General features: G+C 41.0%; 1 protein-coding gene across 1 annotated transcript in view; it reads left to right on the plus strand.

Annotated features, from left to right (window-relative positions):
* Positions 1–17,456, plus strand: part of NYAP2 (neuronal tyrosine-phosphorylated phosphoinositide-3-kinase adaptor 2) — a 282,824-nt gene that overhangs the window by 136,261 nt on the left and 129,107 nt on the right. Inside the window, exon 4 of the mRNA XM_033959657.1 lies at positions 2,188–3,276. Within this exon, the coding sequence (XP_033815548.1) occupies positions 2,188–3,276 (1,089 nt within the window). The remainder of the gene's footprint in view (positions 1–2,187; positions 3,277–17,456) is intronic.

A 17,456-nucleotide genomic window follows, 5' to 3' on the forward strand; every position in this document is an offset into this window, starting at 1 on the left:
AAGCTCAATGTCTGAATTTGGAATTCAGTCTAAGGGCTCCTTTTACTAAGGTGCGCTAGCGTTTTTAGCGCGTGCACAAGATTAGCGTATGCTAGCTGAAAAATTACTGCCTGCTTAAAAGGAGTCGGCAGCGGCTAGCTTGCGCAGCATTGTAGCGTGCGCTATTTCGCGCGTTAAGGCCCTAATGCACCTTTGTAAAAGGAGCCCTAAGTCTCAGGTGTGACATTGTACAGAACTGCCTCTGGATAACTGGCTAAACAGTGAGGCATATAGAATGATGTAGTCGACATAGAAATGATATAAACACCTCAAAGGGTATCTCGATGATAATCCATGACCTAAGAACAGCCTGTAATCATAACTTTATTCTTGTATACCGCCACACCACATAGTTATAGGCGGTTCACATCAAAGAAGACTGTTGGCCTCTTTTACAAAGCCGTGCGGCAACAGCCCCGAAGCCCTTTAAATCTCTATGTGCTTTGGGGCCGTTAGCGCAGGTGCAGACGCTAGTGCGGCTTTGTAAAAGAGGCCATGTACAATCAGTGAAAATACAAATATCAGGGAAATACAACAATCGAAAAGAGATTATCAGGTTACAAATTTATCCAATCTGTGTAGCCACTCCTGCTGCACATTTAGATCTGACCCACCATATTTCCAGAAGCCCTAAAAGGTAGAAGATCAGCAGTGCAGCAACAATGGCAGCTAAAGAATGACAAGGGGACAATTTTTTCCCTATCCCTGCGGGATCTATCTCCATCCCTGTCCCATCCCCATGAGTTTTGTCCCTGCCCCATCTCTGCGAGCTCTGTCCATCTGCACAAGCTTTGAACAGAGCTTGCAGGGATGGGGAAAGGACAGGGACAGAACTCAGGGGGATGAGATGGAAATGAAGATGAAGATAGATCCTGCGGGGACAGGGACAAATTTGTCCCCATTTCATTTTATAATGGCAGCTTTCTAGGGTTGAGATGAACAGCAGGGTCATGTGATCCAGGGAATAAGGGTGGTTACATATGCTATGGGAGCAGGAGGCCCGTATGGCCCAAGGTAACAGAAGGGCTGCATGATCTACACTAAGAAACAGATTTCTGTGATCCAGGAGAACAGGAAAGTCATGTGATATGTAGGAGCAGGTCAGCTGTGGGATCTGCTGAAGGGAGAAAGTAGTTTTGGAGAAAGGAGTATGCTGAGGAGTGGGAGATAATGTCTTGTATGGGAAGGGCTCATTCACTCTCTCTTTTTTTTTTTGTCACTATCTAGACAACTGGTTCTATGATAAGGATTGGCTGGGGAATATTCTGGAGTGGAGGAACCACCATAAGTGACAAATTCTCAAAATGATTAGAGCTATTCTTAAGTCTCAATTCTTCAAGCTGCACCAGCCACCCGACCCAGTCACAACTCCCAAATGCAACCCTCAAATCAAAACGTTTTGCCCAACCTTATACTAGAAAATACTTGCAGATTCATTGTTTATGAGCTAAAGCAACTTTTAAATATGCTTAAGTATTTTCTACCCAGGGTAGGTTAATTCACTGTGAAATAAGCATGCCGGTATGTCTTGTCTATGGTACTTTAAACATTTTATGTGAAGTTTTATTTATTGTATTTAAATGCTTGAGGGATCTTCAAAAGGTTTCTTCACTTTTATTTTTTTTTTAAACACTATTAAATATCTCAAAAGCAAATGACATCACTTTTCCACACAATCACCCTATTTTGCCTGACTGACTAGTAACATGACATTCTACAACATGCCCTCTTACCACTTCTCCCGCCCCAACCATTTCCACGAAAATATGAAAGTGTAGAAACTTTACGAAGAACCCTCGTATCATGATCATCTTGAGTTTCTTGCTCATGCAACTTTTGCAAAGACTTTATCCTCTGAGATTATTGATCTTTTCTATTTCAAATATGTTCTAGGAGAATAATGGTATGGGGAATGGAATTTCAAAGGATGTCATGCAAGTGATAATTTTTAAATTCATTTTTCATGAAAATAATTACATCAAAATATATTGCATAATAAACACTTATCAATGATAGTAGACTATGGAAGAGCATCCATATCTTAAACCATTTTTATGTACCATATTACACATTATTATACATATTATTGATTTTTATTTGTAACATGATCTGCTGTATTTAACTTTATATTTTATATTTACTTTTCAGCAAAACCAAGGCCTTATAGTGATGAATATACCAAGAAGATTCCTCCACCCAAACCAAAACGAAATCCAAACACTCAGCTCAGCACTTCTTTTGATGAAACATATATTAAAAAGCATGGATCTATGACAACAATACTTTCTAGAGATGCCTCATCATCACAGATTAGCAGTCTAGGCTTTGACACAGAGGATGAGGAACCTGTTTATATAGAAATGGTTGGAAATATATTAAGAGACTTTAAAAAGGATGAAAATGACCAATATGAAGCAGTCTATGAAGAAATGAAGTATCCTACATTTGATGATACAGTTTCTGATTCTAAGTATTTATATGAGTTTGATCATCCTAGTTACTCTTCTCAATGTGCTACTCCCACAGTGCCTGACCTGGAATTCACCAAGTCCTCAGTGCCATCTACCCCCAAGGGCTTACTTTGTGATATACCCCCACCATTTCCAAATTTACTTTCTCATAGACCTCCACTATTGGTTTTCCCACCAGCACCAACACAGTGCTCACCAAACTCTGATGAATCCCCTTTAACACCGCTAGAGGTCACAAAACTTCCTGTTCTGGAAAATGTATCTTATATCAAGCAGCAGGCTGGAGCTTCTCCATCTTCAGTGCCATCTCATCCTTCTGGACATCAAAAGGTGGAAAAGGATCAGACAATACCCCAAGGAACTACATCTGCTGGGTATTCTTCTTCACCTCCTCATCCTTCTACTTTGTATAGAACACAGTCTCCACATGGCTATACTAAAAGTCATTCTTCTTGTCCTTCTCCTGTTAGTATGGGAAGGTCACTAACTCCATTAAGCCTCAAAAGACCTCCACCATATGATTCTGTGCATACAGGAAATCTATCAAGAAGCTGTTCATCAGTGCCTCATTCTGTGGTCAAAAACACATCACTAGATGGGGGAAAGATAGCAAATGCCTCAACCAATGCCCTTGGGTCAAATCAAACTGGATCACGCTCTAGAACACCTACAAGTCCTTTAGAAGAACTAACCAGCCTCTTTACCTCAGGACGGAGTCTATTGAGGAAGTCTTCCAGTGGTAGAAGATCAAAAGAGCCTACAGAGAGTAAGTACACTATTTCCTTTGAAAATGGCAATAATTTAGAAGAATCGTTACTGTTTCAAAAGTAATCATTAGGTGGCATTATTTAGAGGGTATCCTAGGACAGGGGTTCACAACCCATTTCACAGGACACACCATCAATTTACATACATTGTCTGCATATTCATTGTGGATATCATGAATGTCTGACTGACGAGGTATGCCCTGAGCACTGGATTGAGAGTCCCTTTCTTAGAATGAAATGCTATATTTATTTGTGTGAATTTATTTACCACCTTTTCAAATAAATCCATCCAAGGGAGTGTACAGTAAGCTGGACATAAGCAATACTCAAGTACTTACAATGTTGACAAAATATATATTAAAGCATCTTAATTGACAGCATAGGATATAATGGAGGTGAAATATCTAAACAGATATATAGTAACAGGAGTTAGACAGAAAATAAGACTGACTAGCTTAAAGAAAAATTGCACAGAAAAGGTACATGAAAATGATCTCAGCTAGGTGTAACAAGACAGTGATGTACAAAAGTGTGGAACCAATTGTGGATTTTGCATTCTTTCAACTTTCTGACCTTTTATTTTAATTTCTTTGTTGACACAATAGGTTTGTCTGTGTACCACATTATAAGGGATACATCTGGCTATTAGAATCAACTTGTTTCTAATTTTACAACTTTGTTGATACTGGAACATAACTACTATAACTTTTATAGATCATGCTTCAAAAATGGATCGAGACTGTCCAATCAGCATGTGTTATTTCTGACCAATCAGGAAGCTGCTTATGCCAGCCAGTCAGAGTGCAGGTGTCTAGGTAACAGGGCAGCTGGGCTTTTTCAGTTTCATATACTTTCTGCATCAACCATGAACAAGACTTGGAACCTGACATTGGAGGAGCATGTTCATGTGTCAGTGATGAAGAACGAAGGATTTTCATGCTGTCAACCAGCAAAATAAACTGCAGTTACAGTGTGATTGTACAAAAGGAGAAAGCAAAGGGTTCAGTGATAGACAAGCCTCGGTCCAGTCATTCATGTGTATCAACATCACGCCAAGACCATGCATTTCACTGACAAGTCACAAGTTGACTTCACCTCAGCTACTGCATGAGTGATCAGATGTGTGACATGTCAGTGTCAGCTCATCAACAGTTCAGCGCTGGTGCTTGCTGTTTGGTCTGCAGAGCTGCAAAGCACGCAACAAGCCATTGATGACTGACGTCCAAAGGTGCAACCAGATTAAGTGGGTGCAGAATCACTCACATTGGACAGGTGAAATGTGGGAATAGGTGCTTTTCAGAGATGAAAGCACCTTTTGTCTGTTTGGTAACCAGGTCCACACCTACGTGAGGAGGTTTCCTGGAGAGGAGTTTAAGCCTTAGTGCCTCAACCTTACTATGAAGCATCCTTTGAAGGTCATGATCTGGGGCTGTATGGTTGCCAGTGGCATCAGACCTCTGCACATTGTCAATGGAATGGTCAACGGGACCAAGCACATCCCAATACTGCAAAAGTGCATGGTGCCATCAGCTCAACAGCTGTTTCTAGGTCAGTTCCTGTTCCAAGATGACAATGTACCTTGCCATTACTCCAAACAGGTGATCAGCTGGAAGAGTCAGAACAACAATGAGTTAATTAACTAGCCTGCCCAATCTCCAGATCGGAATCCAATTGAGACATTCAACATCAAAGCATGAGTTGATTGAGGCACTCATGTTGTCACTCATGATCACCTCATCAAACTGGCTTACTCAATGCTGACACAGTGCAAACAGGTAATCAAGAACAGAGTGTGGTCCACCAAATACTGAGCCACCTAGTTTAAGTTTCCAAGTTTATTTAGGTCTTGATATACCATTTTTATAAGCAAAGCGGTTTCCAATTTATACAAAATATGAAAACGTTTTTAAAAAAATATAAAATAGAGGGAACAAATTCACATTTAGGAAATGGACGTAACATTATACACATTGCTTAAAATAAAAGAAAGGGGAGGTAAAGAACAAAAGGAATAAAGGGGATATATAATGTCGGGCCTGATGTCTGAGGTTTTTGAATAAGGGATTAAGTATAAATTTCTAAAGCATCTCTGAAAAGAAATGTTTTAAGATTATGATAGATGATGCTCATATATTACATTGCATTACATTACATTAGTGACTTCTATTCCGCCTGTACCTTGCAGTTCTAAGCGGATTACAGTAGAAGATAGCTGGACATTTCCAGGAAGTTACAATTTAGGGGACGGTTATATAGTAGAGGCACAGGGAGTTACAATTTAGGGGACTTTAAATAGTAGAGGCAGAGGGAAAAAATTGAGGAAGGGAGGAGAATTGAGAATTAATAGTAGGGAAGATGTAGTTCATGGTTAGTTACTTGATAGGGTCATTGGGGAGATATTAGTAGAGGGGTAGGAGGTCAACTGGAAATTTGCATGGAGGGGGGAGGATGTGAGGGGGGATAAGAAGACTGTATTGTTTTTTGAATAGCAGAGTTTTGATTTCTTTTCGGAATGATTTAAAGTCAATTGTAGTTGTCAGCAGGTTGGAGGTGGAGGGATCCAGCTTCGCTGCCTGCGTCGCTAGGAGGCCGTCGTACATCTTCTTGCGCTGAGTTCCCTTGAGTGGTGGGTAAGAGAATAGGATCTGGGTTCTTCTTAGTCTGGGTGTGCGGTTGCGATTTAGACGGTTGTTGAGGTAGGTGGGTGCCGTTCCGTTTATATATACTTTTTAAGCCAGCAAAGTGTATTACTCGATTTATGCAGAAAAACGATTAACATGGCAACTTTAACAAAATCAGAAATTAAAGGTCATGCTAGAATAAAAAGTTGATTCTAATAGCCAAATGTATTCCTTATAATATGGTACACAGAAATATCTATTGGGTTAACAAAAAAATTAAAAGAGCAGGAAGTTGAAAGAATACAAAATTCACAACTAGTTCCAGATTTTTGCCCACCCCTGTATATGAACATGAAAATTTATTGAGGCTTAACTAAGCTAATGATGTAGGACATAGTATGTGAAGCAATTATTTTATGTTTCATGTGCATCACCAACAATTGCTGTCGATGGCTGGCTTACAAAATATTACCAATACCTTTTATATTGACTGCCTTTGCTTTTCCAATCACCATGCAAAGTGCTGGGAGTTTTTCAAGACCATAATCAATAGCACATTTCTGCCATATACATATAATCAGCATCATCTTCATTTGGATTCTATATACGAGGTCGCTCACCAGATCTGCCCTGTGCTCTATTCAATAAAATGCAAGCCTAAATTCTATAGTGTGTGACTCAAGAGGGCATGATCATGAGAGAGGGGTATTCCCAGAATTTAGCGTAATGATGTCTCTTCTGGTACAGATGCCTACTCACCAGGAGGATATCTGAGCTATGTTCAAACAAAAACTATCGAGGCTACTGCAGATGCAGTCTACACATGCTTTAAAGGTATCCATTTTTGCCTCAACCCAGCCCATGATTACATCGAGGCATTGATCGAGGACAAGGTCATGCACACCTGCTCGATGTCAAACATCGAGTTTGGAAAGGATCCATTCATTGCATGCATCATCATTGACAGAAGAGTTATCTCCTTGGTCTGAGCATCAACCCCTGCCTCAACGCTCAATGTACACTCCCCGAGTCACCTAGGAGAGAGTATTTTGAAGAGTCTGATTCTGCTATCTCAAAGCACTCTGATAAGAAGCTGACAAATTTGTCAGCAGAAGAATCCTATGGCATACTTTCTGATCCTTCTCTTCCTCCTCAACGGTGTAAGTCTCTACCAGAGAGCAAATCCTTTACTGGCTTTATAAGACAAATGTGTCAAGCTCTTCTCATTAAAATGGAGACAGAGGAAGAACCTCAATCAGAGCTTTTTTAGCTTCTTGACTATGAATTACTACATTAGGAGGAGCAGCACTGACGGTGCTCGGCACCAACTGCGAGTTTCACTAGTGGCCAGATCGGGAGCCCTTTCCAGCAGGGCACCTAGCATCATCTACACCCCTCCCCCATTCCAGCAGGGGAGAGAACTATGGGAGGAGCAGCACTGATGGTGCTCGGCACCAACGGCCAGATCGGGAGCCCTTTCCAGCAGGGCACCTAGCATCATCTACACCCCTCCCCCATTCCAGCAGGGGAGAGCCGACAGAGGAGAGCTGCAGTCCGACGCTCAGACCAACGGTCGGTTCGGGAGCCTGTTCCAGCAGGGTACCCAACACCATCTTCACTCCTCCCCCATTCTGAAGGGTCTACCTCTGAGGATCTCACATCATGTGCGGCAGTGGTGGAGATTACCTTGCCAGAGATGTCGCCTGTTCTTGGAGGAAACTCGGGACCCAGATGATAGCCATCGGAACTGGGGTTGACGGCAGTTAAAGAATAGAATGGGAATGGTGGTTGAAGTGAATTGGGGTGGAGATGGAGGTGGGTATGGAGAGAGATAGGGATATGATGTATTCCGGAAAAGCATTTAAGATCTGGTGTTAAATGATCATAATATTAAATGATCATAATAATTATAAGTCAAAATCTTGATGCTTTTTTGGAGTGTGTTTCTGTTTCTCTCTATGCTTATTTTTATCTCTATTTTGTTTACTTTAATTATTATTTTAATTCTATCTTTAAATTATTTATTCATTACTTGTTGGAATATTTCATTTCTATCTCTATCTCTACCTCTGTCTTTTTATTTTTATTTTTCATACTGTTTCTTCAGGTACTTTAGTTAGATTTTGAGCCTTTGGGACATTTAGGGAATTTCCAAGTACCTATCTTATTTATTTAGTTTTTATTTATTGTATCTTTAATGCATCATTTTTGTAAACCGCTTAGAAACCTCACGGTTATTAGCGGTATATAAGAATTAAATTAAATTAAAAATGACTGTATCAAGGTATCTTTACATAAGGTCATGAAAGATACCCTATTTAAGAACTGGGAGACCCCTCTATCATTCCAGATAGCTCCAAAAGAAATGGTACAATGCACAGAATACAGAAGTGTCTCTAGTTGTGGAATCTGCTCTAAAATGCTCACACAGTTCAAGATCTTATGCTTCTCCTCTAGGTAGGGAAGCTAGAACACTAGATTCTTTTGATAAATACTTTTTCAATCATCCTTGCTCAAAAATAGGATTATGGACTACCAGCTAAATTATTCCATTTATTTAAAATCCTTGCTTAAACAACTTTCAGACAATAAGGAATTCCTTCACCAAGAGAAACTTAAAGAATTCCAACAGTAATCCAAGAACTTGTTCATTACCAGGAAGTTCTTAGTTAAAGGTATATTTGATACATTCAATGTATTTTCTAGAACATCAGCAGGGCAATTGCTATGTGCTATTTATCTTGGTTCAGGGTTTCTGATCTAGAAACTTCAGTCCAGGAGTGCCTTTCAGATGTTCCTTGCAAGGGTGATGATCTGTTTAGAGACAACGTTGAGGAAGTAGCTGATGAATTTAAAAAAAAAAACACACAGATGTTATGACAACTTTGTCTAAGTTTCAAACCTCTCAGTCTTCTTCTTCTAGAAGATACTCTGCTCTATCTAGACGTTTATATTTCTACAACATGAAATGTCATTATACTCAACCATCTTCATCATCCTCTATGCCTGCTGGTCAGCGACCCCGTGCAAAGCAACAAAAGATATAGAAATCTTAACCTCATTCTCAGTCCAAACAGCAGTCGTCCTTTTGATTTTTTTGTAGAGAGCATTAACAATATTTCCTTGACTCATCTACCATGATCCCCATCAGAGACAGATTGGTCTATTTTCACCAACAGATCAGTGGGTGTTTTGAGTTGTTACTTGGGGTTATACTCTAATTTTGACCAGAAAGCCTCCAAACCACCCACCAAAAGAGTCTCTTTTCAAATCTCTCCAGAAGACCCCCCTTAACCAGGAACTCTTGTCCCTTCTCCAACTAAGAACAATAGAACTTTTTCCTCTGAAGTAGAAGGGTTGGTGGTTCTACTCAAAGCATTTCCTGGTACCTAAAAAGACCAGAGATCTTTGATCTATTCTAGACCTCTGAGGCTTAAACAAAGTTTTGCTAAAGGAGAGGTTTCATATGTTCTCTCTGGAATTTGTCTACCCCTACTAGAAAAGAGAGATTGACCTTGCTCTTAAGATCCCAAAGAAGCTTACACTCACATATCCATCCTAGCTGCTCAGAGGCTCCTGGCAGGGAAGCAGAACAAACTTCCACATTCTATTCCAGAATCTTTGGCTCCAATCATATGGTATCAGGCACCTTTCTACTTCACTGGGGGAACAAGTTCCTCTATGCATTTCCTCCAATCCTTCTCATAGGGGAAAGTCTACTTGAAGTTACGCCAAGATTGGGGCACTTGATCCTCACCACATCTATGTGGCCATGCAAGTTTTGGTTTCTACTCCTCCTAGAGCTCTCAATAGGAAACTGTGAAATTGTAACCATTTCCAACATTGCTCACTCAGAACAAAGGGTCCCTACTTCATCCCAACCCCTGCTCATTAGTGCTAGCAGTGTGATTTCTTTTACCAAACAGTTAAACGCTTTCTCCCTCTCAGCTGCAGTATCTACTGTCATTGAGGCAACTAGGAAAATCTTGCACTCAGCACTGTTATCACTTCAAGTGGACATGATTTTCTTTCTGGTGTGCATTGCATTTTCTGGACCCTGTCTCATGTCCACTTCTGACTATCCTCGACTACCTTCTTTACCTCTCTAATTCTGGTCTGAAAACCAATTAAGTTAGAGTTCATCTCAGTGCTATCAACGCATTTCACTCCCATCTGGACAAGAAGCTTCTTTCTGAACATCCCTTAGAAGCCCATTTCAAGAAAGACCTATTCCACACCATAGGAGCCAACTTTTCAAAATTATTTGGGGTGCTAAACCCAACAGAAATTAGTTCTCCCTGGCCAAAATCAAGGGGTTTGTTCAATATTGGGGGTGTTCAAGCACCCTCAGCATCCACAGAGCTGGTTCCTATGTTCCACACAAAACTATCTATCAAGCTTCTTCCTGTTGCTTTGGATTTTAATGTGATTCTCTCTGCTCTCATGAAATCTCCCTTTGAGGCGCTTACATCTTGTTTTCTCAAACTACTCACTTGAACAGTCATTTTCCTCATAACCCTCATGTCTGCATGCCAGATGAGTGAACGTTAAACCCTTGTATTTGATCTTCCTTTACAGGGTTCTATCGTGACAGGGTGGCTTTTGAACACATCCAAAATTCCTCCATAAAGTAGTTTCAGAATTCTACCTTAATCAATCCATCATCTGCTTGTGTTATTTCTAAAGCCACATTCTCATCCTGGAGAAGCAACCCTTGACATCTCAGACTGAAAATGTGCTCTGGCATACTACCTGGACTGCAAAAAGCCACATAGAAGATCCTTTCAGCTCTTTGTCACCTTGATCCTAATAGATTAGGAGTTGCTGTATCCCAAAAAAGCATCTCCACTTGCTCAGGTAGGGTTGAAGCTACAGGGCTGTGTGACAGCCCACAATGTACAGGCTATGGCTGCCTTGGTGGCTCATTTTTGCTCTACATCTTTTGAAGAAATCTGCAAAGTGACTCAGTCCATATGTTTATGTCTCACTATTGTTTAGAGCACAACTCTGGAAGAGACAGTCGGTTTAGTTAAGCAGTTCTGTTCTAGAGAATGACACGGTGACGGTTTACCCGCGGCCACCGCATTTAAGCCGCGGGTCACCGCCGAAAACGGGGAAGAAAACTAGCAGTCGCTGCGGTGACGGGGACAAGGCCATTCACCGACCGCGGAAACGGTGAACAGGTTTGTCCCCGCGGGCCAATGTACCCCCTTCTAGGAACCGCTATTTACCTGTGTTTCACCGTGCTCCTCATTTGTCAGATCAACCCTTCCTGCCAATCGCAGCAGAAGGGTACCCAACCCCTCCTGCCGGTCCTCCCAATGGCCTCCCCTAAGATCGCCGGCAGGAGGGTACCCAACCCCTCCTGCTGGACCCCCCCCCAACGAACCCTCCCACCCCGGAACCCCCTTAGTCTTACTTTCCAAGTTGGACCGGACAGCTCTTCGCTCGTCTGGCCAGCAGGCCTGCCTCCGTCCAAATGAGGCGGGCCCGCCCCTCCCCTCCCCTGCCTCCCAATGGCCTCCCCTAAGATCGCCGGCAGGAGGGTACCCAACCCCTCCTGCTGGACCCCCCCCCAACGAACCCTCCCACCCCGGAACCCCCTTAGTCTTACTTTCCAAGTTGGACCGGATAGCTCCTCGCTCGTCTGGCCAGCAGGCCTGCCTCCGTCCAAATGAGGCGGGCCCGCCCCTCCCCTCCCCTGCCTAACCCACAGGATCCTAGGGCCTGATTGGCCCAAGCACCTAAGGCCCCTCCTATAGCAGGAGTGGCTTTAGGTGCCTAGACCAATCAGGCCCTAGGATCCTGTGGGTTGGGCAGGGTAGGGGCGGGCCCGCCTCATTTGGACGGAGGCAAGCCTGCTGGCCATACGTGTGAGGAGCCGTCCGGTCCAACTTGGAAAGTAAGACTAAGGGGGTTCCGGGGTGGGAGGGTTCGTTGGGGGGGGGGGTCCAGCAGGAGGGGTTGGGTACCCTCCTGCCGGCGATCTTAGGGGAGGCCATTGGGAGGACCGGCAGGAGGGGTTGGGTACCCTTCTGCTGCGATTGTCGGGAGGGCCGTTGGGGGGGTCTACAGGAGGGGTTGGGTGCCCTCCTGCCGTGATCGCTGGGGGGAGGGGAGACTTGCAGCCGTAGCCGCGGTCACTATGCTAATCACGGCAGCATTTAAAGTACATGTCGTGTTTGTTTTTGCATTGCTAGCCCCAGGGGTGGTGGAAGATTAGTGATTGAAAAACTGTATGAAAAATAACTATTTTAAATTTAGTGATCAAAATGTGTCAGTTTTGAGAATTTATATTAATTAATTTTTTCTCTGCGTGTTTTGTTTTTGTATAGTTATTAACTAATATTTAACTAAGTTTTAAAGTTTTAAAGAATGTTTCCTTTATACGTAAATAAAGAAAAGTGAATGGGATTGCAGTGGCGGTGACGGGGCGGTGAATGGGGTGGCAGTGGCGGTGACGGGGCGGTGAAGAGGATGGTGAGACGGGGACGGGGCGGTGACGGGGATGGTGAGACGGGGACGGGGCGGTGACGGGGATGGTGAGACGGGGACGGGGCGGTGACGGGGACCAATTTTTTCACTGTGTCATTCTCTATTCTGTTCTCTAGTTAAAGCCAACTTTCCCTCCAACCGTATAGGGTTTTGCTAGGATCCCATATATTCAATGTTTAACCTGTTCCAATGGCATGATCCCGGCAGCTTGGGGAGTCCCACATCTGAGAATATTATGTCTGCATGTTCTTGGAGAAAACAAAGATATTTTCTTCTAGTAAGTGTTCTCAGCAGGAATATATTCTCACGACCCACCCACCTACCCTAGTTGCTTTCTTAGTTTTGCTACTGAACTGAGGGTGTTGCAAGCAGACGTCAGGTGGGAAAGAATTGCCACAATCTATTTCCTGCTAGTGCAGTTGTTGAACACCATTTTAATGTGCTAGATCAGTGATTCCCAACCCTGTCCTGGAGGAACACCAGGCCAATCAGGTTTTCAGGCTAGCCCTAATGAATATGCATGAGAGAGATTTGCATATGATGGAAGTGATAGGCATGCAAATTTGCTTCATGCATATTCATTAGGGCTAGCCTGAAAACCCAATTGGCCTGCTGTTCCTCCAGGACAGGGTTGGGAACCACTGTGCTAGATTATTGACTCACATGTGCACTTGCATGAGTAAGTCATTTTCAAAAATTTAGTTTACTAAAAGCAAAGTGAATTGACTTGTAGAGCAATAATGTGGTTGGGATAAAAACATTAGCAATAGTTGCATGTGCTGTAGTTGTGGTACCTTTACTTTTTATTCACAAAATATTATATAAGGCAATAGCTTTTTTTAAATGTCACTAGTAAATTTTTTAATGTGTTCTTCATCATACTTTTACTTAAGTATTAAAATATATACATTCATTTTTACTTTTATTTAAGTACTTTGACATAGTACTTTGAACAACACTGATAGTATCAGGAGCAGAGAATGAGGGCACTGAAGAAGGGAGACTGAGGGCCTTGGTGGACGGGTTCAGAAGAGCAAAGAGACTGGATGGTCGGAGCTGCTAGTGAAGGGTTGGAAGGATAGGTAAAGTATAAGGAGACAGGAAGAATGAACTGTAAGTAAGGGGATCAAAAGACCAGTTGATCTGGTTCTGCAGACTGAACTTACTGTCAAGCTGCCTCAGAGACTTTTCTATCTCTTAAATATGTTTTATTTAATTTTTAATCTTCTTTCATTACAGTGGTACCTTGGATTACGAGCATAATCCAAGCTCGAGCATAATCCATGCTCATAATCCAAAATGCTCGTTTATCAAAGCGAGTTTCCCCATAGGAAATAATGGAAACTCGCTTTGATATGTTCCCCCCTCCCCCCAGAACGTGAACTCGCAGGCCTTGAGCATGCACAGATGCTCAAGGCCCAGCAGAAGAGGAGGACGATCTTCGGGCACCGGCACCAAGCACAGGACATGCCGGTGCCGGTGCCCAGATGACTGTAAGAAGCAGCGGGGGATGCCGGATCGCATTGGGGGGGGGGGTGCCGGATCATGGGGGAGGGTGCCGGATCACGGGGGAGAGGGTGCCGGATCGCTGGAGAGGGGAGCACTCATAAATCGATCCACGCTCGGTTTCCGAGGCGCCGATTTTGCAATTGTTTTGCTTATCTTGCAAAACACTCGCAAACCGGTGCACTCGTAAACCGAGGTACCACTGTATTTCTATTTTCTATTTCTTTAATTTTTGATCTTGGAAATGTATGACATATTTTTATTTTTTTTTTCAGTTCAAAGATTTTATTGGTTTTACAATAAAGCAATAAGGCATACAACAAGATCCAGGGACGCATAATACATAAGTAATAGATAGTCCTTCGGGACAGATAGGGTAGTTTTTCTCAAATACCTAATTTCATTTTTAGTTTGATACATTGTAAACCGCTTAGGTCAGTAATATGCAAGAGCGGTATATCAAATCTTAAATAAACATAAACATGTGCAGAGACAGAAAGGGTGAGGTGACAAGATTGAATGTGGTCCCAATGAGATCACAAGGGATGTAAGGAGCATTATTGAGAAAAAAGATCAATGTCATAGAAATAATGAAGGCAAATAAAGACCATATGGCCTATCTAGTCTGCCTATCCAAACCACCTAATATCTCTTCCTCTCCCTTAGAGATCCAATGTACTTGTCCCAAGCTTTCCTGAATTCAGTTACATTTTGTATCTCTACCACCTCCACCAGGAGGCTGTTCCATGAAAATATATTTTCTGAGCTTACTTCTGAGTCTATCCCCTTTTACCTTCATTTTGTACCACTTCATTCCAGAGCTTTTCCAATCCAGCTCTTCTTTTTTTCCTCCTGTCTGAATCTCCTTTCTTCCCCATCTCTCTCTTCTCTAATTCCCTCTGTCTAATTCAATCTACCCTCCTTCATCCCCATATTTTAATTCCATCCCTCAACCTTCTACTCTTCCAATCTGAGATTTCATCTCCATTTACTTTCTCTGAATTCACCTTTGTCTCTCTCTCTTTCCCGTATAACCCTTCTTTCTCCTCTTCTCCCTTTTTAGCACTAATCACTAAGGTCTCTTTTCCCCAATAAAAGAACCAAATAAATTAACTGGAAATGCATATATTTGCCTATATATGTATATTAAAAATAAGAGGTAAATAATAAGCATTTTTACGGTATGTTATAAAAATAAAATAATATTCTGATATTTATTGTAAGCGCAGAATAGCCACAGAGTTTTCTGATTTCTGCCATATAATTTGCTGTTAAGCTATTGCGAGAAATTTGGGGCTATCTTAAAGCTTACATACTGCTATATGAGAACTTCAAAGATAAGTTTCAGCTTCAAATTAAACTGCTGAACTAGAACTGATCAAGAAGCTGGATGTTATAACCCTAGGCTTGAATATGTATCACAGTGCTGTGGTCCATTACATGTGTTAATTTTCTCAGCTACACTAGGATAATCATGCCAATGATTCCCTGACCTCCTACAGGTAATAACTGGATTCAGATAAACCAAATTTTTTGTGCCCGCCTGTACACCAACTAATATTGAGACAGGAATTTTTGGTACATCAATAGTTTTATTTCTCTGTTTCTACAATTAGAATTCTGGGAGTTCGTTTGTATGCAGGGTTAACATTAAAACTCCAGGTAGATACTGTTTTAAGAAAAGTGTTTTTAAAATTAAGAAAGTTACATTCACTACAGGGCTATTTTCTTGATCTTCAGTTTAAATTGATTGCTCAAGTGATGGTGCTCAGTATTCTTGACTAATGCAATCTTGTTTATTTGGACTGTCCTCAGTGTTAACTAAAAACATTATAAACAGCACAAAATATAGCTATTCAATTGATTTTTTTCACTAAAGAAGCATGACCACATAACATTATTATTTACAGTTACACTGGCTACCTATTCAAGCTAGAGTCTTGTTTAAATTTGCCTGTGTGCTTTATAAGGCCCTTCGTGGGCTAGCTCCTTCTTATTAATTTGAACGCTTTGTTTAATCTCTAATATTAACCCTTTTGCTTTTTCATCAGTTTGTGGTTGAGTCACGACTATATTGAGAAGTTGTCGGTGTATCAATCAGTATGATATTGGAAAGAACTGATTGATCATTCTCTTTTTACAAGCCGTGGTAGCGGGGTTAGCGCATTGGACATTTCATCACGCACTAACCCCTGCAGCCGGCTAAAAAACTAACGCCTGCTCAATGCAGGCATTAGCGGCTAGCGCAGCAGGCGGTTTAACGCGTGGTATTATGTGCTTTAAACCCTTACCGCAGCTTGATAAAAGGATCCCTGAATCTTATTGAACTCTTAGATGTCAGGTAAAAAACTACTTATTTAATAAATGGATTGTATTATAGATATTGTAGCATTTTTCATGTATTTTTGAAATTGTACATTCCCAATTGATATATTAGTTTATCCTTATTGTAAACCGCTCAGAATTTGTTGGTTGTGGTATACAAATAAAGGATTATTATTATTATTATCTGTTACATATATTTATTTTCAGAACATTTATAATTCATTATTTCATATGTATTGCGAAAAAAAATTACAGAAACATTCAAAAAGTACGTAAATAAGTATCAATGAAAAAAAGACTTATTTATTTATTTAAAAATTTGTATATCGCATACGACTATGCGGTTTACATATCACATACATAAAATCTTGTTTCCCTATGATTTCCACATATAGCATAGACATGACTGGACAATGTAATGTAATGTAATTTATTTCTTATATACCGCTACATCCGTTAGGTTCTAAGCGGTTTACAGAAAATATACATTAAGATTAGAAATAAGAAAGGTACTTGAAAAATTCCCTTACTGTCCCGAAGGCTCACAATCTAACTAAAGTACCTGGAGGGTAATAGAGAAGTGAAAAGTAGAGTTAGAGGAAAAATAAAAATAAAATAAACATTTTAACAAGACAGCATTGATCTAAATACTTTGGAAGGTAGAAGAGAGGAGAGAAAGGAATAGAAGCAGAAGGGGGAGCCGTTGAATAGTAGAATTCTGGAGAAATTTAAATGATAGAAATAGAACAAAACAAAGACAAAAGGCAAAACAATAGATAAGATTAAAGATAAATCATAAGCTGGAAAGAAAAATAAAATAAAACATCATAAGCATCCCCCCAATATAAAATGTCAGTATATCGAGTCAATACAAATTTCACCAATTAAGAAAACAAAAAGGCATCAGATCATATGATCAATTCCAAAGTAGATAACAAAACCAATTCACATTTGCATGCTAAGCAAGTCAAAATTCCAACAATTCAGAGATATAAATAGGCTTTAAATCATACATTACTGTCAGGGAAATCTAAACATGATATTTTCAAATGGGATAAGCATTAGCATAGAAAGGCATTGACAAATAATTGCGTTTTCAGCATTTTCTTAAAATTCATCCTCCCAATGCAGAATCTCAAAATACCAGGCAGGGCATTCCATAATTCTACACCAGCCACAGATATCACTGATGCTCCAATCCTAACATGCATAATCAACATTCTTCCCTCCAA

This window comes from Geotrypetes seraphini, chromosome 9 (genome assembly GCF_902459505.1).
Source record: "Geotrypetes seraphini chromosome 9, aGeoSer1.1, whole genome shotgun sequence".
In the NCBI taxonomy this organism is placed as follows: Eukaryota; Metazoa; Chordata; class Amphibia; order Gymnophiona; family Dermophiidae; genus Geotrypetes; species Geotrypetes seraphini.